The sequence below is a fragment of the Bombina bombina genome, chromosome 1 (genome assembly GCF_027579735.1).
Source record: "Bombina bombina isolate aBomBom1 chromosome 1, aBomBom1.pri, whole genome shotgun sequence".
Classification (NCBI taxonomy): Eukaryota; Metazoa; Chordata; class Amphibia; order Anura; family Bombinatoridae; genus Bombina; species Bombina bombina.
In genome coordinates this window covers 1,136,762,226-1,136,785,652 of record NC_069499.1, presented here as the reverse complement: position 1 = coordinate 1,136,785,652, position 23,427 = coordinate 1,136,762,226, and the positions used below count along the sequence as shown (strand labels likewise).

The 23,427-nt window shown below is 36.4% G+C and overlaps 1 protein-coding gene across 1 annotated transcript in view; it reads right to left on the bottom strand.

Moving 5' to 3' along the window:
- Window positions 1-23,427, bottom strand: part of ODAD4 (outer dynein arm docking complex subunit 4) — a 42,549-nt gene that overhangs the window by 5,547 nt on the left and 13,575 nt on the right. Inside the window, exons 2-7 of the mRNA XM_053694148.1 lie at window positions 22,206-22,337; window positions 21,421-21,574; window positions 16,144-16,205; window positions 11,801-11,957; window positions 9,628-9,849; window positions 8,000-8,207 (exon numbers count right to left, since the gene is read on the bottom strand). Of these exons, the coding sequence (XP_053550123.1) occupies window positions 8,000-8,207; window positions 9,628-9,849; window positions 11,801-11,957; window positions 16,144-16,205; window positions 21,421-21,574; window positions 22,206-22,337 (935 nt within the window). The remainder of the gene's footprint in view (window positions 1-7,999; window positions 8,208-9,627; window positions 9,850-11,800; window positions 11,958-16,143; window positions 16,206-21,420; window positions 21,575-22,205; window positions 22,338-23,427) is intronic.

The window sequence follows — 23,427 nt, the reverse complement described above, 5'->3', positions numbered from 1 at the left end:
ATTATGTAAAGTCAGTTAGTATAAGACCAAATATGTGAGTATAGTTAAAAGGGACAGTCTAGTCAAATTTAAACTTTCATGATTCAGATAGGGCAATAGAACCATGATTCCAGTAATCTAGTGCCTAACATGAATATATAATAATGAGCTATAAACTTTCCTTTAAAATGTAAATCTTGTAATTCTTTTAAAAATTAGCAAACAAATTATTTCAGACTAGCAAGTCGTCATAAGTTAGAAACATGGTAAGGCATTTAAGAACAAGTCACAACAGAGAAAACATTTTCCCCCAATGCTAGTTCTATATAGTCCCACAGTTCTACTCCCCCACAATATTATCAACAGGAAGATATAATTCTGGTGCCCAAAGCATTTCATAGCCCAATAAACAAAGGATCTTAAGGAGCCCATCTGGAGTTCTGCAAGGCCTCTAACTTGCCGCCCGATCAGTTTTCTGTCCAATATTTATCTGAAAACTCGGCTGAGTGGGAATCTTCCAGTCTTTTAGTTGAAATCAATCAGCATACCACAAATTATGAAAATACTCTCCCTCTTCAAATCCACATAAGAACGGTTTTGCTTCACAATTATCTAGGGCTGCAGCCGGGTTCAGAGATTTATGGGACCCAGCCAACATAATGAAGGCTTCTATAATCTGACCACGGAGCTTCACAGTCAGTTGTCCTACAGCTCTCTTTACATGATTATCCTCCCAAGCACATTGACGGTGTTTGTTCCTTATTAGAGGGCCGGCCGCATCCCTCTGAACTGGGCTAACAGCTACAGTGAAGTAACTCATAAGTACAGTACAGAATAGACAGGGTCCTCCACAAGAAGCTGGGCCTTGATTAATAGCATGTTGCTACTCTGAACAGGGGGGTTCGGCAAGAATCGCTACTCCAGGCTCCTCAATAACCACTCCTGTTTGTATATCTTCTACAAGAGACAGGAGGCGCTCAAATCCACTGTACATCATGTGCTCAAAACCATTTAGCAGGGCATGTATAGCCATACAAACCTCAGCCACATCTTTCACTTCCTGCTGAGTTTGATGAGATAAATTTGAGCACAAAATTGCCATCAAAATCTCTTGCATCTCACTATTCATGTTGATTGTTGAGGGTGGAAGTATTCAACAATCAGATTAGAGAACTTTCTCTCTCTCAAAGTCTAACAACTTACTATCCATAGACACCTGTCAAAAGTCTAACAACTTACTATCCATAGACACCTGTCAAAAGTCTAACAACTTACTATCCATAGACACCTGTCAAAAGTCTAACAACTTACTATCCATAGACACCTGTCAAAAGTCTAACAACTTACTATCCATAGACACCTGTCAAAAGTCTAACAACTTACTATCCATAGACACCTGTCAAAAGTCTAACAACTTACTATCCATAGACACCTGTCAAAAGTCTAACAACTTACTATCCATAGACACCTGTCAAAAGTCTAACAACTTACTATCCATAGACACCTGTCAAAAGTCTAACAACTTACTATCCATAGACACCTGTCAAAAGTCTAACAACTTACTATCCATAGACACCTGTCAAAAGTCTAACAACTTACTATCCATAGACACCTGTCAAAAGTCTAACAACTTACTATCCATAGACACCTGTTACACAAAACAATGGTAACTCTAGGGGGCGCTAAAATAGAGAAATAGTAAAAGGATATATCTATGAAAGACCTATAAAATAACAATGTAGATGAGATATTACATCAATAATAAGGTGCTGCGACCCAAAACAAATTAATAACAGATATATATACTATTAGAACAAAAATAAAATACAATAGAGAATAAATTCTCTTTAAATGTAGTAAAAAAATTCAGAAAATGCAAGTTGAGAGGGTGAAACAACTATATAAAAATCTTGATAGTTCTTATCTGTGATTCGGATATCCAAATAGTCCCAAAGGTGCACAGTCCCTCCAGATATGTAATTATCCTCTTATATGGCACAGATGGTATGGAAATCACACTTGAACTCTGAAGTCAGCTCCTTGTGAAATAACTGGTCTGGGTAGAAACTTTCTCTGTGCAAAAGGAATCACAAAGACAAGGGCGCCTCCTCGTGTGATACAGTATAAACTAACAAAATAATGTGAATACCAAATTATACTCACAAAAATGGCAGCACTCAGTTGTGCTAATAGAGGCAAGCTGGGAGTTCAGTGTCCCAGTTCACTGCAACATGCAGGATAGCAGGTCTCTCCAAGGTAGAATATGTCCCAATAACGCTCAGACTCTCAGCAAAGAGTTAAAATACCACAATTTAATGGTGCAATAAAATACAATACACAATGTCACACATGTGACACTAAAATTGGATAAGCAACGCGTTTCTCAGACCTCTGTCTGTTTCCTCAGGCTTCAGACAGAGGTATGTATATCAGTCTGGATGTATATAAGTTTGATTCCACAGAGTAAGGTCAGTCCAGTCCTGAAATACTTCTCTAAACAAGGAACATGACAACCCTAGACGAACGTTTCGGCCTTCTGTGGGCTTCATCAGTGAGGTCCTCTAAGCTTCACTTGGAAAGGAGTCCATGTCTGGTTTCCACCATCATCCTTATGGAGACCTCCCCAGGGTCATAATACTAATGCATACAAAGAGAGAAGAGCTCTACCAGGAATAAACAACAGTTCAGACGCAAGCGCTTCTCTCTTTGTATGCATAATCGTAGTATATTCACGTCAGGTCTCCACCGCTTCTTGGGGTAGAGAGAAGAAGCACATTTTGCAAAGGGAAATTACAGGATAAGAGAGAAAAACAAATAAGAAACATACAGATTTTTTTTATATACTATGGTTAATTAAACTGAACTCTGACTACATTCACATTTAAATAATATTTTATAACAAGGTTATGATGCTTTATGTGGGTATAGAGGGTTTAGTAGTGCGCTGGTATAAAGGTAGTTACCAAACACCTAAAAAGTAGAAAGATCCTTCCGTCTTTCAACAAACGATTGAGTGAGTGATTGGGGGTGATAGGTGCGCTACTGATAGCTGAAGGTATACTAAAAGTTTAAATGATATATATCAATAGAAGATTTGTGAATGTCATGAACCAAGCCTCCAGACTAAAAAGAAAAAGAAAAGGTCTGGGAGGCATTCTGCTAAGAAGGGCTGTATAGGGATTTGAACCTGTGGCTCTGTGGTTGCTATTTCTGTTTGCTTACATGTTGAGCCACAGCCAGTTCCAACAATAGCATGGATCTTAAAAGATCTGATAAATAACTATTTGCCTTACTTGTTATTACACCTGTGCAACACACAGGTGTTCTCAATTCTGGAATTAATCAGAACCAACCCTGTGCAAAACCTCCCTATTTAAGGATGGCTTTTAGTCTGCATTAGGGTCTTCACATTGGATCTGTTTTGTCAAGTCAGAACCTGTTTCCTGTATTTCTTTGGAGAAAAGATTTCCTTTGCACCTGTTTACAAGGTATTACCAGGAGAAAGCCTTTACCTTTAAACCTGTTACCAATCTACAAGTTTGTTTCCTGCTTTATGCAATTCCTGCACTTGGACATTGCCAGGAGAAGGATTTCCTTTGCACCTGTTTATAAGGTATTACCAGGAGAAAACCTTTACCTTTAAACCTGTTACCAATCTACAAGTTTGTTTCCTGCCTTGTGCATTTCCTGCACTCAGCAATTACAAGGAGAGAGACTTTACCTTTAAACCTGTTACCAGTTTGCAAGTTGTTTCCTGCCTTGTGCAATTCCTGGACTCAGCAATTACAAGGAGAAAGACTTTACCTTTAAACCTGCTACCTGTTTACAAGTTGTTTTCTGCCTTGTGCAAATCTTACATTTCAGTTATTACCAAGAGAAAGACTTTCCTTTTTGAATCTGCATCTCTGCTTACTAGTTTTCTTTATTTTCACTCCTGCTGTATGTGGTCTTAACATACCTGAGTAGCATATTTAAATATTCTGCAAGTATTTGCTTAAACAAAGTATTTTGTTATTTAAATAAATTTGTTTTCATTTTTAATCAGTATGGCTTCTACTAATCTTCCTTTAAAGCAACTGTTCCAGACAATGAGGCTCTCACATGATATCCTGAGACAGAACATGACAGAATGTGAAGACCTTAAAAGAGAGCCCTCTGGGATTATTGCTATATTGGATTCAGTGTTAAAGTTTATTAAGGACATACTCATTAACTTTATGGAGCTGGTGGAAATGTTATCTCTCCCAACCGAAACCTTGTCTAAAGTTACCTCCCAAACAAGGAAAGGTTTTAAAGAACCCTTAACAGAAGAGGAGAAATTTCGGCGAAGACAGCTTAACCTCTGTTTCTATTGTGGGGGAACTGGTCACCACATCACAGGGTGTCCAGTAAGACCCCCTAGAGGATCAAGTCGAGATATAGCCAAGTTTAAAATGGACTCTGATGTTAAGGGAACAAATTATTCTTCCACTAGCAAACTTAAAGATACTCCTGGAGAGGATCCAGCTACTGAGAATACATCAATTCTACAAACAACCGTTTCTAACACGCTTCAAGAAATTGTACCTGATTTGAAACAGATGGTCATTGGGAGTACAACTCCAACTACATCCATTACCCATACCACTGCATCTGTTTCTGCATCAACCACATTGGGGAACTCTGCAAAAATACCTCCTGGAAATCCTGCACATTACCTTGTTTCTGCCCTGGCTGGAGATCCAGCTAACAAATGTCACTCATCAGACATAAAAGTGACAAACCTTCCAGCTAAATCAGACTCTGCCAATTCTAAAGATCCACACCTCCTTGCACCACCTTCACCCAGCTACTCATTGACTGAGAAAGAATTGGATGAGATGGTTGAATTGGATATAAATGGCACAGAAAATGAATTCCTGGACTCTGAAGGAGAGGTCATACTTTACCCGGAGGTACTCTACCCATCAGGCAGATATGACCCAGATAACAAATTCCTTGACTCTGAAGGAGAGGTCTTTTCCTACCCGGAGGTACTCTGCCCATCAGCCAGTCCATTGCAAGCTGCTGGGTATAATCAGGAACCTCTAAATCAAAACTGTCTTGGTTTTTCAGCTCTTGTTATGCCTACAGGGATATCTTCTAAGGGTCCCCAATCTCAGGCAGCTGTTCCAAGCGAAGAATCAATTCCATCTGATTGTATTAGGGCTTCAAATGGAACACTTGTTTGTAAATCCCACCTTCAGATGTTTGATCAGGCTTTGAGCGCCCAGAGTGCGCTCTTTGGAGGGGGCATCTGTCATGAACCAAGCCTCCAGACTAAAAAGAAAAAGAAAAGGTCTGGGAGGCATTCTGCTAAGAAGGGCTGTATAGGGATTTGAACCTGTGGCTCTGTGGTTGCTATTTCTGTTTGCTTACATGTTGAGCCACAGCCAGTTCCAACAATAGCATGGATCTTAAAAGATCTGATAAATAACTATTTGCCTTACTTGTTATTACACCTGTGCAACACACAGGTGTTCTCAATTCTGGAATTAATCAGAACCAACCCTGTGCAAAACCTCCCTATTTAAGGATGGCTTTTAGTCTGCATTAGGGTCTTCACATTGGATCTGTTTTGTCAAGTCAGAACCTGTTTCCTGTATTTCTTTGGAGAAAAGATTTCCTTTGCACCTGTTTACAAGGTATTACCAGGAGAAAGCCTTTACCTTTAAACCTGTTACCAATCTACAAGTTTGTTTCCTGCTTTATGCAATTCCTGCACTTGGACATTGCCAGGAGAAGGATTTCCTTTGCACCTGTTTATAAGGTATTACCAGGAGAAAACCTTTACCTTTAAACCTGTTACCAATCTACAAGTTTGTTTCCTGCCTTGTGCATTTCCTGCACTCAGCAATTACAAGGAGAGAGACTTTACCTTTAAACCTGTTACCAGTTTGCAAGTTGTTTCCTGCCTTGTGCAATTCCTGGACTCAGCAATTACAAGGAGAAAGACTTTACCTTTAAACCTGCTACCTGTTTACAAGTTGTTTTCTGCCTTGTGCAAATCTTACATTTCAGTTATTACCAAGAGAAAGACTTTCCTTTTTGAATCTGCATCTCTGCTTACTAGTTTTCTTTATTTTCACTCCTGCTGTATGTGGTCTTAACATACCTGAGTAGCATATTTAAATATTCTGCAAGTATTTGCTTAAACAAAGTATTTTGTTATTTAAATAAATTTGTTTTCATTTTTAATCAGTATGGCTTCTACTAATCTTCCTTTAAAGCAACTGTTCCAGACAATGAGGCTCTCACATGATATCCTGAGACAGAACATGACAGTGAATGATGTGAAATAAATGTTGTGAATTACAAGGTGAAATATTAAAATGGATAAAATGTTACCACAAAAAACAAAAACTAAATAGTGTTCAATACTATATTACCATTTGGTCTGACACATTGGAGGGATAAGAAAGAATTTATGTAGTCACTGTGGGTGAAAAATATTTTATAAAAAATGCATATAAACAATATACTAGTATACTATAAACATCAAATTGAAGGGACGTCTCCCTTATTATGTAAAATATTCAAAATATAAAAACATAGATTATTTTTGACACTTTAAGTAGTGTTTACATATGCTGCCCCATACATAAAATTATGCAAGTGTCCGTCTCTTTGAACGTATAGGCAAGTTAAATGGTATTTGTATACCCTGCTGTACTCAGGTGGATAATAACAGTTCAGATGTGCAGTTCAAATGTGCATGAGCGTTTTAGCCGATATTAATTATAGAAAGTTATTTCTAGATTGGTATTCTCTCCGGTTGAAACAGGTTACTATACAATATTTTCTCAATAGAATAGAGTACCTGTTATTCTCCAGACCCGTCTTACAGCGTCCGATTCCCCTTCTCACCTGGTGACTGATCAGCGGCGCATGTGTCTTGGTAAAGCTCTTTTGAGCGAAACGCGTCGACCTTGTGACTGCTGACCCTACAATTGTGTGAAATAAATACACAAAGAGACTTTCTTTTTTTGGATACCATATGATTCCAATTGTAATACTGTAACAACCCGGGTTGTCTATTATACTCTTATTGGAACCTTCAAAGTCCTGCGTGCATCAAGCACTAAGTGCAGGATTCTTCTACAAATATCGTTATCTCATAAAAGTTTCCATCCCATCATTCACAAGAATTTGTTTGTCTTCTAACAATTCCAGCCAATCCTACCCGAGATACCAAGCTGTGACGTCAGACGCCAAGACACATGCGGCGCTGATCAGTCACCAGGTGAGAAGGGGAATCGGACGCTGTAAGACGGGTCTGGAGAATAACAGGTACTCGATTCTATTGAGAAAATATTGTATAGTAACCTGTTTCAACCGGAGAGAATACCAATCTAGAAATAACTTTCTATAATTAATATCGGCTAAAACGCTCATGCACATTTGAACTGCACATCTGAACTGTTATTATCCACCTGAGTACAGCAGGGTATACAAATACCATTTAACTTGCCTATACGTTCAAAGAGACGGACACTTGCATAATTTTATGTATGGGGCAGCATATGTAAACACTACTTAAAGTGTCAAAAATAATCTATGTTTTTATATTTTGAATATTTTACATAATAAGGGAGATGTCCCTTCAATTTGATGTTTTTAGTATACTAGTATATTGTTTATATGCATTTTTTATAAAATATTTTTCACCCACAGTGACTACATAAATTCTTTATTATCCCTCCAATGTGTCAGACCAAATGGTAATATAGTATTGAGCACTATTTTGTTTTTTGTGGTAACATTTTATCCATTTTAATATTTCACCTTGTATTTCACAACATTTATTTCACATCATTCACAAATCTTCTATTGATATATATCATTTAAACTTTTAGTATACCTTCAGCTATGATGCTTTATGTCATGGTATTATTATCAGCCTTTGGAACTTTACACCAGTGAATAAAACCATTAAGGAATGAATAACCAATGTATCTTTGGGGTAAACACTTTCCTGTGCAAGGGAATAAAAAGCACTTACAATTCATTAGCTATCTCCAGGTCTTTCTTGTGGCTCTGCAATGCTGCCTCCATCTGTCCCATATCCATTTGAGCATTCCCTATGCAGCTGTGCAGGTTTCCAATCAGCTCCTGCTTGTTGGGGACTTCATCTTCTGACCAGTTTTGCACATTCTTGAGCACCTGCTGAGCTTTCTTACAGCTTGCATCTGAATTCCCTCTGGACAGCACTACAGAAAGAGATTGAGGTGAGACGTAGGCGGTGATGCACAACAACAGCATTGCAGTATAAAAGTGTACTCAGTTGCTCCAGGTAGGAAATACATAGAGTAGAAAAGCCACAATCAAGGACAATGATTCTGCATCTATATGTAGCTTTGGCATACATGAGAAATACAAACACTGCATCCAACATAACTAACTCTTAAAATCGTAGTCTTGGGTCTGATGCTGAAAACCATAATAGTACTAGTACACATCAGGTACTGCTAAAAGATGAAGAAGGCTCGTTTGTTAATAGGGGTCTTTATTTCACAGTTATTACACAGATTATGGAAAACTACAGTACAGTGCGAGGGTTTGCATTTAAAGGGACAGTCAACTCCAAAATATTTATTGTTTAGAAAAATAGATAATCCCTTTATTACCCATTCCCCAGTTTTGCACAACCAAAACTGTTATATCAATATACTTTTTACCTCTGTGATTACCTTGTATCTAAGCCACTTCTGACAGCCCCCTAATCACATGACTTTTTATTTATTATTTATTGACTTGCATTTTAGCCAATTAGTGCAGTGTCGTGCACAACTCCGGGATAGAGCACAATGTTACCTATATGGCCCACATGAACTAGCAGTCTCCTGTTGTGAAAAGCAAATAAAAAAACATGTTATAAGAGGCTGTCTGTAGTGGCTTAGAAACAGGCAGAAATGGGTAGTAAAGGCATTATCTAACTTTTTAAAATACAGGTGGCCCTCGTTTTACAACGGTTCAATTTACACCGTTTCAGAATAACAACCTTTTTTTCCAGTCATGTGACTGCTATTGAAAAGCATTGAGAAGCAGTGCATTTATTAAAATAGCCAGTAGGTGGAGCTGTCCGCTTGTGTTGCAGCAAAGCCAAGCAAGCTGAAATTAATCAGTTTAACCAGATCTGAGCTATTGAGCAGATTTCAAAGGAACAATATCTTCCTGTCTATAAATCAGTCCAGATTGGAATGCCTAGAAAGAACTGTTTGCATAAAAATGCAAGTGAAGTCTGTGTTGTGTGATTATTTTATTCGTTTTATAATGGGGTTTAGCAAATGTTTTTGTTCATTTCACTTAGTTTAATTATATATTCTGTGTTGTGTGATTATTTTATTAGGTTTATAATGCTGTTTAGCATTTAAAGTCTTTATTTCAAAGCTTTAAAAATAATGTATTATGTGTTACTTATGACAATTTTGAGAGGGGCCTGGCACCTAACTCCCTCACTTCCCATTGACTTATATTATAAACTGGGTTTCAATTTACAACGGGTTCGATTTACAACCATTCCTTCTGGAACCTAACCCCGGCGTAAACTGAGGGCTACCTGTATAACAATTTTGGTGTAGACTGTCCCTTTAATACCATAAGAATGATTTAATGCAGAACATTACTTACACCGATCAATCTCCTCCAGGTTTTTCAATATGTACTGGCTGGGATCAGAAGGCCTGAACTTTTCCCGGTTCCACTTCTGCTGCATTAGCTTGCGATCCCTCTCCCGGGCATAGATGGGCTTCTGTTGCCGCCAGAACTCTGTGCGGGTGTCCAGATAGGTTATGCCATTCATGATTAAGTCCTGCAGTTTGATGCCACTGCGGGTGTTTTCTTTTACCAGAGCTACATTTAAAAAAGACAACCAAGGAACAAACAATGAAGACACAATTTGCTTCTATATGGGACCTCAGTTACTCAATTTTTAAATAATTCATGTTAATGCAAAATATAATCTTTTAAAATTATAAACCTTTTCTTCAGAGGGAACCCAAATAGGCTGTAATCACAATCTTCATATATAAAAGTTTCCATTAAAGTCCTATTTCTTTCTATTTTGGTTCATTGTGTGTTAACAACTATAATAATCAACCGAATATCTATCTGTAATTATGCTTGTATATACCACAATATATATAATGATTTGAGTCTTAATAATAGATGCAAAGGGATCCAAATATTATTGAAATATTGTTTTAATTAAATGGTGCCCTTTCTCTATGTTATCCCGTAAATATTAAATTTCTCAATAGCAGATGCAGATAGTGAATTATTTATTTTTACATATCTGCAATCTGGTATCAGAAAAAAATATATATACTGCTTCAAAAAAAAAAGGAAGATCTAATCTGAAAGAAAAGATTATGGGCACAGGGATAATTAATACATCAATGTTCAATTTTTTTATTTTGATCTGTAAAATTAAAATGGTGATGCAATTGAGTAGCGCTCAAGCTGTTGCGCAAGCATATCATGGGATGATTACAAAAATCCTTAAAGGATGATTTATGAAACCGTAAAGGTAACAAGGTTAGGCCTCACATATAAGATGATGAAAAAAACAAGACTATTTTCCAATTCATTTAATATCTCGGTATTCACTTATTATATTATCATTAAACACTACTGCAGGGAGGCTATTTCTGATGCAAACATTACATGCACTGATTCAATAGAGTATGTATTTTTTGCATTATTGGCCCTAGCTATCTATGGGGTTGATCACAATGTATCTCCTGCAGATGAGCCTTTTTTTTCTCCCAATGTCGATGCAATCAAAATCGGCCATTTTCAGTCGGAAGTAGTTCTTTTCATTATTGTTATTGTGAAAAATGACCCTAAACTTAACATGTGCCAGTCCTGTTTGGCTGATTACAATCCAAATATTCAATACTTAAAGGGACATGAAACCCCATTTTTTTATGATTCAATTATGAACATCTTTCCAATTTACTTCTATTATCTATTTTGATTCACTCTCTTGGCATCCTTTGTTGAAGAAACACCAATGCACATGGGTGAGCCAATAACATGAGGCATATATGTGCAACCAGCAATCAGCAGCTCCTCAGCCTAGCTAGGTATGCTTTTCAGCAAACAATACCAAGAGAACAAAACAAATGAGATAATAGAAGTAAATTGGAAAGCTGTTTAAAACTGTTTTGTATTTACTTAATTGCACCGTTATGGGGCCATTTTCACTTATCAAATTCCACAGCTAAAAGGATTTGGTAAATTCCTAGACAACACTTTTCGACTTATTACCAAGTACCCCAAAAAGTTTAAGAATAGAACATTGATTTTGCGCATGGACAAAAAACTCTGACATTACCCGCCGCCATTCTGGATGACATTGAAAGCAATGTCACTAGTTACCAATGCTACCTACTTAATCAATAATTAATACTGATAATGTCCTTATTTAAATCCCTTGAAGAGACATACACTTATAGCTTAATGGTTTGTAACAGGTTTATTACAAACTTGTCACCTATTAGCACCACTACACACTATAAAAAGGGATCAATCAACATACAGGCCAATCAACCTGTGATGTAATCGTTAAACCCCTTGAAATCACCATTTTAGTTTTTGGATAACAAAATTGGGAGATTAATGGGGCACATAAGGATTTTGTGCTGTTTTTGGAAGTTAGAAATGCGCCAACTTCAGGTAAATTAATAATAGAAAAAGCATTTTATGAAGCAATCACTGGAGAAACAAATGCAATAGATAAGACACTTGAGTTATCAAACTGAAAGAATAAATGGTGTTACTATTGCAAATTAGTAATAACCTTCATCCTTTAGCAGAGCCTCCAAATACTCCTTATCATTGTACAGCTCTCCCAGCAGCTGGCGCACAGTCTTCTGACTCCTGACGGGATCATCCTTCTGCTTCTTTGAGTCCTTCTTGGCAACCTTCACCTGAACCTTCTGCTTGGTTCTCTTAATCTGTGGAGGAATGAAAGCTGTTTTAGAAAACAAGCTATTATGTGTAATGTCCCAATCTAAAAAAGATGGAATGAGGCAAATCTGAGAATTCAATTAGTATTTAGAGAGAGATAAACAACAGAAAAAGAGTACAAGTACCACTTAAATCCACAAGACTGTTCCAAATATCTAAAGGTTAGCCCTCTTTCTCTGTTTGAGACAAAGCAGTGAAGTTGGGATGGACCTGCATATCTGGTGGGCTTGTTGTAAAAATCAGCAGGTTTTTATACTTCTTTCCTTTTGGGAGTTTGAGTAGAAATTGACCGTTCAGTAGGTCTCTTTAATATAGGAGGAATGGGTATCCCTATCAAGAGCTCATTACCTATTCATATTTTGTTGTTGTTGAAATCTTTTTATTGCATTCCAGAGAAGATTTTGCAATTATTCAAATACACAAGCATTAATAAAACAAAAAAAATGTTTATAATGAAATATTCAACTCTGTGACACTTTTCTGTAGTTGTGTCTTTTCTTCATATCTTTCTTTTTTACAAGCTGATTATATTATTAGCTACTATGAATGCTATAAGGTAAAAAAGGTCCATGTCTATATAATTGCCATATATTGTATATATAAAAAAATAAAGAGGGGGATTTCCATATCTTCTCTCCCGTCATTACTGTGGTCTGACTCTCTCCAACCCACCCCTTCTTCTAGCTTCCCAAAAACTAGGCTAGGGTGTGACGTAGTCAAAATTCCCCCTCTATACATCAGATCACTACGATGGTGGACTGGATTTGTAAAATGGAAATAATATTTCAAGTCTAAGACAAACTAGAGCCCTTCTGGAACATATGGGAAGTGGCTGGAATATAGGCAGGACAGTTAAACCTGTATAGTGGTCAGGTCATGTAGGTGTTGACACAGGCACTGGTGGAGGTAGCAAAAGAAATGTTTCCCCCAAAAGAAGGTCACTCATTTAATTTGATGTATTGCTTAACGATTGTGAATATGATGTTTTTAATTGTTTAGCAGACTTTATTATATGTAATTATAAAATCTTTATTTCAATAATTCTTGATACAAACACTTTCTTTATATTGTGTGAATTCTGTATAGATGTGCTTGAACTTTGACTTTTGGTGGAAGGTTAGTTTTCTATTTGATTCTTGTTATATTATACCAAAAAGCACCACCCCAGGTTTTCAAACAAAATGAATGAGCCAACAATAAATTGTTTGCTCCTCTGTCGTCATGAGGTATAAAATATGTTAGAGGATCCACACATGTGTAAGAGTCCATTGAGGTTATGGATAAAAAACATTTTAATTCTACCCAGAAGGCTTTTGTGTGAATTCCACTGCTTCCAAATATTTTATTGGGTTTAGGAGGCTGTGCCTCAGCACCCAGGGATCTTGCAATGGTACACTATAGGGTTACAGGCTCCTATATACAGAGGCCATGCTGCATACTCAATTGCTGGGTATATAGAGGACGCGTAAGCATGGTTAAATCAATCTATAGTCAATTGGTACATTTCCATGAACTATTACATAGTAAAGGTCAAGTCTGCTACAATTTCCAATACATTCCACAAGGTAACTTTATGTGCTTCAGTGATGGCCATAAAGGGACATGAAACCCCCAAACTTCCCTTCATGATTCAGATAGAGCATATCATTTTAAACAACTTTCCAATTTACTTCTATTATCAAATTTGCTTTGTGCTTATCATATCTTTTGTTAAAGGAGCAGCAATGCACTCCTGGGAGCTAGCTGTGCACATTGGGTAAGCCAATGACAAGAAGCATGTAATATGCAGCGACCTATCAGCAACTAGCTCCCAGTAGCGCATTGCTGCTTCTGAGTTTACCTAGGTATGCTTTTTAAAAAGGGATACCAAGAGAATGAAATAAATAAGACTGTAGAAGTAAATCAGTAAGTTGTTTAAAATGACATACTCTATCTGAATCATAGAAGTTATGACTTTACTGTCCCCAGTGGCGGCTGGTGACTTTTGAAGATGGGGGAGCACTAGCCCCGCCCCTCAGATGGCTCCGCTCATTATATATATACTGGGTACAAGAGTCCTGTCACGGGGCAGCCGCAGTATAAGGATATATATATATATATATATATATATACACACACACATACACATATATATACACACACATATATATATACACATATATACATACATATACATATATATATATATATATATATACATACACACACATATATATATGAACTGGTATAAAGTATTTAACAACAAAATTGTGCATAGGAGATGGAAGCAGCAGTGGTAAGAGATGGGATAGTGACAGTACAGGACAGGAGAGAAAGCCAGTTACATATTGTAATTTATTTGAGACTTGCCGCCCACAACTGTTTCTTTAGGAGTTTCTTTATATTTTTTGTTGTATATTGTCAAATAAAATATATATATTCTGTCACTATCCCATCTCTTATCAGTGATTCTTGTTATGCAAATATTATTTGAGTTCAATTATAAACTGTCTTTTATCTGCATAAGAAGAATCACTGTCACTGATAAGCGTTTAGAGGTGTCGAGGGGGTACAGAGATCACTAGCTGGTTCTTCAGAGGGTTAGTAGTGGGAGGAAGAGGATGTTAGCAAGTGAGGTGGTCCGAGTGGTGTGGATTAAATTTAACCCAATATTCCCTCAGTTATCCTACCAGAGATAAGGTCCACTGTCCACACACGAACGATGACGATCCAGTCTGCAAGTGCAACTATCATACTATGGGCCCGGGCCGGTCTCAGCAATGGCGACTGCATTCTGCAAATAGTTACGGCGTAACTGTTACGCCCCTGCCTCCTCCCACACACATAGTCAGCTCAGCTCTTAGTGTGCGAGTGTCACGTGACAGCTGGCTCCCGCACACTAAGAGCTGTGCGATTAGGAAGGCTATGGGCTGGCCTGTAGGTGGCACTGCAGTCAATGCAGTTTTAAAGTGGAAAGTACTTTTGCCTATACTTCTATCTATCGCACTGCACAGCATGTGCGATAGATAGAACTTGTATAGGCAAAACAGCCCTTGCTTTCCACTTTCAGGTTTCACGTTTCAGCCTAAAGATTTAAAAATAAAATTTTGAATGTTTTTTTATTCAAAACTGCAGTTTTATTCATTTTAATGAGCAAAGAAGGTTTAAAAATATAATTTTTTTTTTTTTATTTCTCACTCTTTTTTTTTTTGGTTAGTGGTCACGTCAGGGGGTTCACATGCTCAAGTGCTCCTATAGAGGAGCCTCCACTGACTGTCCCTTTAAATTCTTGTGTGATGGGAATCCCTAATAACCGGTTTGCAAATCTAAGCTGTAGATTATGAAGACCAGATCTATAGATAAATATGAACCAAGTGAGAAGGCTGGGTCTGGCCAAGTGTAGCCAAAAAGGTAGGTCCAAACTGGAATGAACACAGTGGCTATAACTCTAGGTCTGCCAGATAGCAAGCTAGGTGACATCTTTAAATCATTGCGTGCTAGGGGAGGTAGATGCCCTAACTGGTGCAGTGGACTACTGCATTAAAAGCTGGCTTCATATCAGCAGTGGTACTCAAACTGTATGCAGACTGGGCTCAATGGTAAGTCACAGTTTGAAAAGTGCCACAAAAAGGACTTTACCTTTAACATGTTTTATTTTATTTATATATTTAATTTAAAGGGACATAAAGTCAAATTTACTGACTCAGATAAAAAGTGTAAATTTAAAAAGTGTTCTAATTTAATTATATTGTCAAATTTACTTTGTACTTTTTGTATCTTTTGTTGAAGAGCATACTAAGTTACATTCAGGAGCATGCACGTTTGAGCACAAATTTACAGCAGTGCTTGTGCTATATATTGTCGAAAACATTGCTGACATATAGTAGTCAAAACACACGCACACTCCTGAGTCATTTTCTTCAACTAAGGATACTTAGATAATGAAGTAAATTTGATAATAATAGTAAATTAGAACTTTTTGAAATGTGCACACTACCTCTGAACCTTAATTTGGACGTCCAGGTTGTTTTAAATGTTAAATAACAAAAAGAGAATAAATCTTTCTTGACACAAAATGCTTGTTAAAAGCCTATCTTATTGATTGTGAAGCACATGTGTATGGTGTATCGCCTAGGGATACGTAGGGCATAGGGGAGGGGGGAGCGACACATCTTAGTGTACACAATGTCTCACCTCTGCTTGTCTGCTTAGAAACAGTGCTTCCCCTTTATTTTCCAGTTTCACAGATGAAGGAGCTGCAGAGAGACAGTAAACATGAGCATATGCAAAACAACTTGTGGGCACAGAAGCGCTTGTGATTTCCTGTGTGGCTTTTTTTTTAAACCACCCCATCAAATGCAAACAGCTAAGTAATAATTATGTTGGGAACATCTGGCTCTCAGTATATAAAGATGTGAGTTTGTGCGGTTATGGCTACACTCTTCCCCGAGGAGTCATTTTGTAAATAAATCTTTATGACCAGTGAAGGACAATTTTTTATGTAAATCACCTGTCTAATGTTACATTACAATTAGAATGTTATAAAATTAAGTGTTACAGCCAACCTCAATCAGAGATATTATGAACTCACTACATTATAGCATGTCAATTAGCTGCCTTTAGCAACTATTTCTTTTTTACTACGTAATGTGCCCATATTTAAAGGGACATTAAAATGTCTTTCATTATTCAGATAGAGAATACAATTTTTAAAAAGTTTCCAATTTACTTCTATTATCAAATTTATTTCATTATCATTTTATTCTTTGTTGAAGAGATACCTAGGTAGGTAGCGTGCACATGCCGGAAGCCCTACATGACAGGAAATAGTGCTGCCATCTAGTGCTCCTGCTAATGTATAACATTGTTGCAAAACTGCTGCTATATAGTGATGCAGACACGTGCACACTCTTGAGCTTACATTTCTGCTTTTCAAATAAGGATAATAAGAAAACGAAGAAAATATGACAATAGAAGTAAATTAGAAAGTTGTTTAAAATCTGATGTTCTATCTAAATCATGAAAGAAAAAAAAAATGGGTTTTATGTCCCTTTAACAAACTTTATTTAACCCTTTGAGTGCTAATGACGGCTCTGAGCCGTCACAGAGTTTCTCACTCTGGTGCTAATGACGGCTCAGAGCCGTCATGAGCATTCTCCCACCTTGAGGGAGATCTGGGGGCTCCTAACTGCTCCTACCCCGGCGATCGTGCCTGTAGAGTGACAGGCATCGCCGGGGCTTCACGTGATCCGCGGTGACGTCACGCGCAATGACGTGATGATGTCACTGCGCAACTTTATTTATACTTAACAATGTTAAGTATAGGAGGAGGGGGCATGCTGCTTAGAAGCCTGTATCTCAGGCATCTAAGCAGCTACAGACCCCCAAGACCCACTGTTGGAAAGGTAATAGTCTAACCTTTCCAACAGTGTAAGTCTTTTTCAAAAATTACAAAAATTAAAAAAAAACATAGAAAATATTAGCACCCAGGTGGGAAAGTGCTTAGCACTCAAAGGGTTAAAGATATTTTGTTTTTATAGTAACTATCAGCAATGTTTAGAAATTCTTCCTTCAGAATTTTTTATATAAATTAAGAAATAACATGTCATATTGTATTAGCTACCTGCTTAAAGGGACATAAATTGCATATATCAGCATTTAAGCACTGCATTGCAAAATAAATGTTTTAAAATAATTTATAGGGATGGTCTAGTCATAATTTAACTTTCATACTTCAGATAGACAGAGCATGCAATTTTAAGCAACTTTCTAATTTACTCCTATAATCAATTTTCTTTGTTATCTTGGTATCTTTATTTGAAAAAGCAAAAATGTAAGATTAGGAGCCGGACCATTTTTGGTTGAGCACCTGGGTAGCTCTTGCTGATTAGTGTCTAAATGTAGTTGTGCTCTGATCTAAACAATCACTGTGTATGCTCATGTAACCCCCTTAACTGCTGAGTTATTTCCACCCCTGTGCAGATCTGTTTTTAGATGCCGCTCACATTTATGCCCCACTGTAGATCATTTTTCATAGAGAAACTCACAGATATTATACATTGTTATTTTTTGAGCAGACCCAGCAGATTCAAAGTATACCATTTTTTTGTGTATATGTCGTGGTATGTGAGAAGTGTGCAATAAAAAGTGAGAAAATGTATATTTTTTTAAAACAAACTGGGTATATGTATAGAACTTTAATCGACACATAGGGGTTACCATGGCTCTCTACTCAAATAAATGGGCATTTAAAACTTATATAGGGGCTTTATTTTAAAGATTGTCAGAGTATATGAATATTATGATGAATATTACATATGTGTACATATATATATATATATATATATATATATATATATATGTATATTTTATACACTGTATATGTTAGATGAGACCTCAGGATTAATTGAACATGAGTTTGTTGAACACAAATTCTAATACACGTCTATCAGGATTGACGATCAGTAAAGCCTTTTTGAAGCACGACCCCTGTAGTGTAAAACACACAAACATTTCTTTTCTAAAGGAAATAGCTCAGTGACCCTATTCATTTGACTATATATGCAGATTTTTATAACTTCAGAACATTTGGTGAGGTGAGAAAAGAATGTGTTCAAGGACCCCTTTGGAATTTGACAAGTGTGATACAACAGTTCTATCTCACTGAATCTCTATTTGAAGACGTACTGCAAAACCCCCATCTTGGGGGAAGGTGACACAAATAAAATTAAATACATTTTGCAAGGGGAACAATGCCAGTTTTCCATGTATGTTTAGAATGGTTCATGATATATATATTGAAATTAAGCACATTGTATTAAATAGATAATTGCTGCAGGGGATATTTATATAGGAAATAAATTCAGATATACATAGAAATGATATATATGTTTTGAAAACATAAAATATCTTACTTAGCCTCTGTGTTTTTAAGAATATAAATAAATACTTATGGACCATACACATATTAATGCTTGGATCATCTCTAGTAATTATTTCTATTTTTATTGCAGACAACCATTGGTCATGAGCATCAATCTATGCACTTAGAAAGAGACGGAATGCCGCATGAAATGAATTAAGTCATATCATACAAACGTGCAAATAAATGTTTATAAAGTTTCACATACATCTTTTAAAATATAGTGAGATGAAAATATGGAAGTTACTTTGATGTGATATGACTATGAGATATATATTTGATGTGATATAACTATGAAATATAAGTTATTTTAATATAATGCTAGATGTATTTGATGTTTCATATCAAAATGATCAGAAAATTAATTAAGATATAACTTATCCAAAACAAATATTGTGAATAGTTGTTGCAGTAAATTATGATAAAATGAATAACCATTTCATAGAAATAGTGATTTAAGTTGTTTCAAATGTTGCTGTGTCTGTTTGTGATGCCACCCGGTGTTGCCACGAGAGAACTACAGCCAGAAAGATTTTTGGCTGTTGGAAATGGGATATCCAGTTATCCAATAGAGGGACAAGGTTTCGAAGGGCCACCCATATTTCACACCAATGATTACAATATATAGTGTATACAGAAGGAAAAAAGGACAATGGCTGCAAAGTTTGGTAACTGACTGAAACTGTTTTGCATGGGACACAGTCAAACTACAAAAACAAAGTGGGCCATATTTCTCCTATTCCATTGCAATTACACTTATTTTATATGAGTTGTGAAATTGGATCCGTTGCAAAAATTTGGAAACTGGATTGCTGTTATTTGGGTGATGTATACAAAAGTTTTACTGTAAGATAAGTCATAGGTATAGCCTTTACAGTTAATAGATCTAAAGAGCAGATTATATTTTTAAACTGTGTGCCATTGTCCTAGATAGCTCTTAGCCTACCTATTTGTATGCAAGCATTTAAAGTAAACAATTACTATTGCTGAGCCTGGCAGAGTCAAATAAATAAATTGTATTTTAAAGAGGTAAAACCAGCCTAGGTATTATTTAAATTTGTATCCGGTAGACTAAGTGATTTATCTGTGAAAGTTCTGGTGTTTTAAGTTAATATTGTATTAGGATAAATTGCAGTTAAATAGCAGAATATATATATTATCCTATTGTTTTATAAACACTGTTTAGAATTGTATTGCTTGGATGTTAAAAGACTTGTATATAAGGCTGGTTTCTTAAGATAAGCGTGTAGGAATTTTGCATAGCATATTTAAATAGTTTTCAAGCGCCTATAATATTATTTAGTTTCCTTTTATTGCAAATATACTTCAATATGTTCATGGATATTAACTAAATAAAAGAATTCAGGTATTTATATTAATTGTATGGTCTAGTAGATGCATGGTTGATTAGGGTTGCTATTTTTCTTTTTATATTGTGTTTGTAACCCTGCCATAAACTGATTTATTATTTGGATAGCACTACTAAGATTCTTATAAATATACTGACAAGATGGACTTCTGGACTTTAAAACAAGGGGTCTTGGGGGATCTCTAGGCCTTTAATGGTCTGTTGTAAGTGTTTAGAGGCCCCCGATTAAAAAAAATAATTGCTTTTTATCTTTGGGGGTCTCTAGAACTTAAGGGACCTGATATTTAGGGGTGTGGATACATATCCCCCATCCAGCTCCCTTTAAAGGGAAATTCCGGGTCAAAATTTAAATGCACATAGATGAATTATATCTTTAAATAGAAACATATTTACAATATACATAAATTGGCTAAATTCCTTCTAGTAAAAAGGTATCACTGCTTTAGCGTTAACATTTTTCTCTGCATGTTCATGAGAAGTATAGCTAGAAATGTTCAGTGCTATACTGTAGTGTCCCTTTAAGCATGATAGAAGAACCCCAGCCTGGGAGTGGAACTAAAACAATAATCACAGGTATTTTACTATAAGAGCATAATAAAAATAATGTTTATTGCATGTTTGCTGCATTTTATTTTATTAAACAGTTTACAGGGAGATCACATTTTGTGGGTGAGTAATACTAGCGGTAGGTATCTGTTGCACTGAACCATGTCCCCTAATAATAAGGAAAAAGGATGCTCCTGAGAAAATGAGGTTAGTTATTCCCAGCGCACAAAGAGCAAATTAGATTTAATACACATGAAAGGTACATTTTATATGCTTCTGTTTACAAACCCTGTCCTCTGCTGAATATGCATAGTAACCCCACTGTGGTCTAAAGTTTTATTCTAGTAGGAATGCACTTACTTTACACATACCTCAGTTACTAGGAGTTTTAAAAGCTTTACAAATAAAAGAGCATTCTCCAAACTTCAGATCACTTTTTTTTTCATGCATAAAAATCCTTTTTTTTTTTTTTTAACTAAAGAATATACTTTTTTTTTAATCCATGTAATAATATTTTGGACTTAAATTATTTTACTGTTTTCATAGTCTTTCCTTTGCATTGACTTCCTGATGTATGTTTTGACATGTGGTTTGTTCACATTTTACCTAGAAATTGACATTAGAAACTGCTTACTTCCCACAGAATTCTCAATAGCTTCTTGTGCCTTCTGAATCCCGAGACGAAATTCCTGTTGCTCTGGACGCAGCTTGTAGCCCCTGTGGTAAAACACTAGGGCAAACTCAAAGTCTCCCATAGCATAGAGGGCTTCTGCCTTCTGGTACAGACCCTGAGAGAAAATCAATATAAGGTTAGGCAGCATAATAGTAACTACAGGTGAATTGCAAGCCCTTGTATCTAAAGAAAAAAATATGTATATATACCGGTATATATACACACACATAAATATATTTATACTTTATTTGTGCATGATCCATCGGCCCTGGAAAGCATACTGTGGTAGGTCTCATACATTCACAGTTCTTTCATGCTCCAGGTGCCAATGGTGACATAGCCTAATGTTGCCAGCATGTGTGCATGCACCCATCCTTACCCTGTTTGCTTGGCAGGTCATGTACACAGTAAATATTATTTTAGCTAGCGAACAGCAATGATAATTATATATACTCAGCATTTTCTTCAAACATGCAAGCTTCTTTTCAAATGACACTTGACTTTCAAGTCTGTTTAATGCAAATAATAAATTATTTTAGTGGATTGCAGTCATTGTGTCCTAAAACCCTAAATTACTTGTTTTGGAATCAATATAGCCAAATATTTTTGGTATCTATTTATTTTTGGTATTTGCATTGTCTTATATTTGCTAGGCTGTAAAGCTGGGGTCTTGCCAAACGTCTTCATGTGTGTAGATGCTATAAAAGATATATTCTATTAATTAAGAACATACGTGGTGGTCTTACCTTGAAGAAATCTTTTTCATCCTGAAGAGAGGCCTCTGCATCTCTCAGGGCATTTTCTGAGTTTCCAAGTTTCAAGTAGCACTTAGAGCGAGAGACCAGGCAGTTTTTCTCTGTGGGCTGTAGTAGCAAGGCCTAAAAATTATGCCATAGAGATACATGAAAAACAGTTGAATTCAGGTTACATAAAAATATATGGGCATACTTTGTTTGAATATATATATATATATATATATATATATATATATACACACATATATACATACATACACAGGGCTTTCTTGTGTGGGTACTCACTGGTACCTTTTCTTTTACAAAAAAAGCGAGAGAGAGAGAGGAGAGAGAGAAGAGAGGAGAGAGAGGGAGAGAGAAGAAGAGAGAGAGGAGAGAAGAAGAGAGAGGAGAGAGAGAGGAGAGGAGAGAAGAAGAGAGAGAAGAGAGGAGAGAGAGGGAGAGAGAAGAAGAGAGAGAGGAGAGAAGAAGAGAGAGAAGAGAGAGGAGAGAGAGAGGAGAGAAGAGAGACAAGAGAGAAGAAGAGAGAGAAGAGAGAGAGAGATAGATACAACTCTAATCCTAGATGAAGCGGCCATATCCATAGAAAAGATATTGACTTAAAAGACATTTGCTAACAATTTTCTTCAGGACAAAACCACCTGACATATCTGTTGATGGGTCTTCTTATTTACATTTCCTTGTAAAATTACTGAAAGATACTTTGACTGTAGATTTTATCATAAACTATACATACACTGTAAGACAAACAAAAAAAGAAGCGCTCTCTCAGGAACGAGCAGCTCAATAACTTGTTAGCTTGTTCTATGGCGATTTACCACCTGGGTGCATCCTCTTTAAGTTTTCAAATAATGTCCAGCATCTGGGTAGATACAAGCAATGGGTGCTACATTGTCAATGGCTATTGTCAAGGTATTTGAAATATTATTAAATAATATATAGAGGTATATTTGTCTTTATTTGATAGATCTGTGGATGTGAACATGGTCTGTAGAACAAAGGATTATCTCTGGGAGATCTCACACACTCAATATGTTAAATTATGCAATTGTATAATTTAGCAAGGAACTAAAATATAACAAAGTTTCAGAATACAGGCAAATATATGGAGACGAAATGTCTGGGTTACCCTTTTGGAGCTGATCAGGGTCGTGGAGAGGCAGCTTTTATGCACATAGGTGTTAATTATCAAATACACATCTGCACTGCTGGC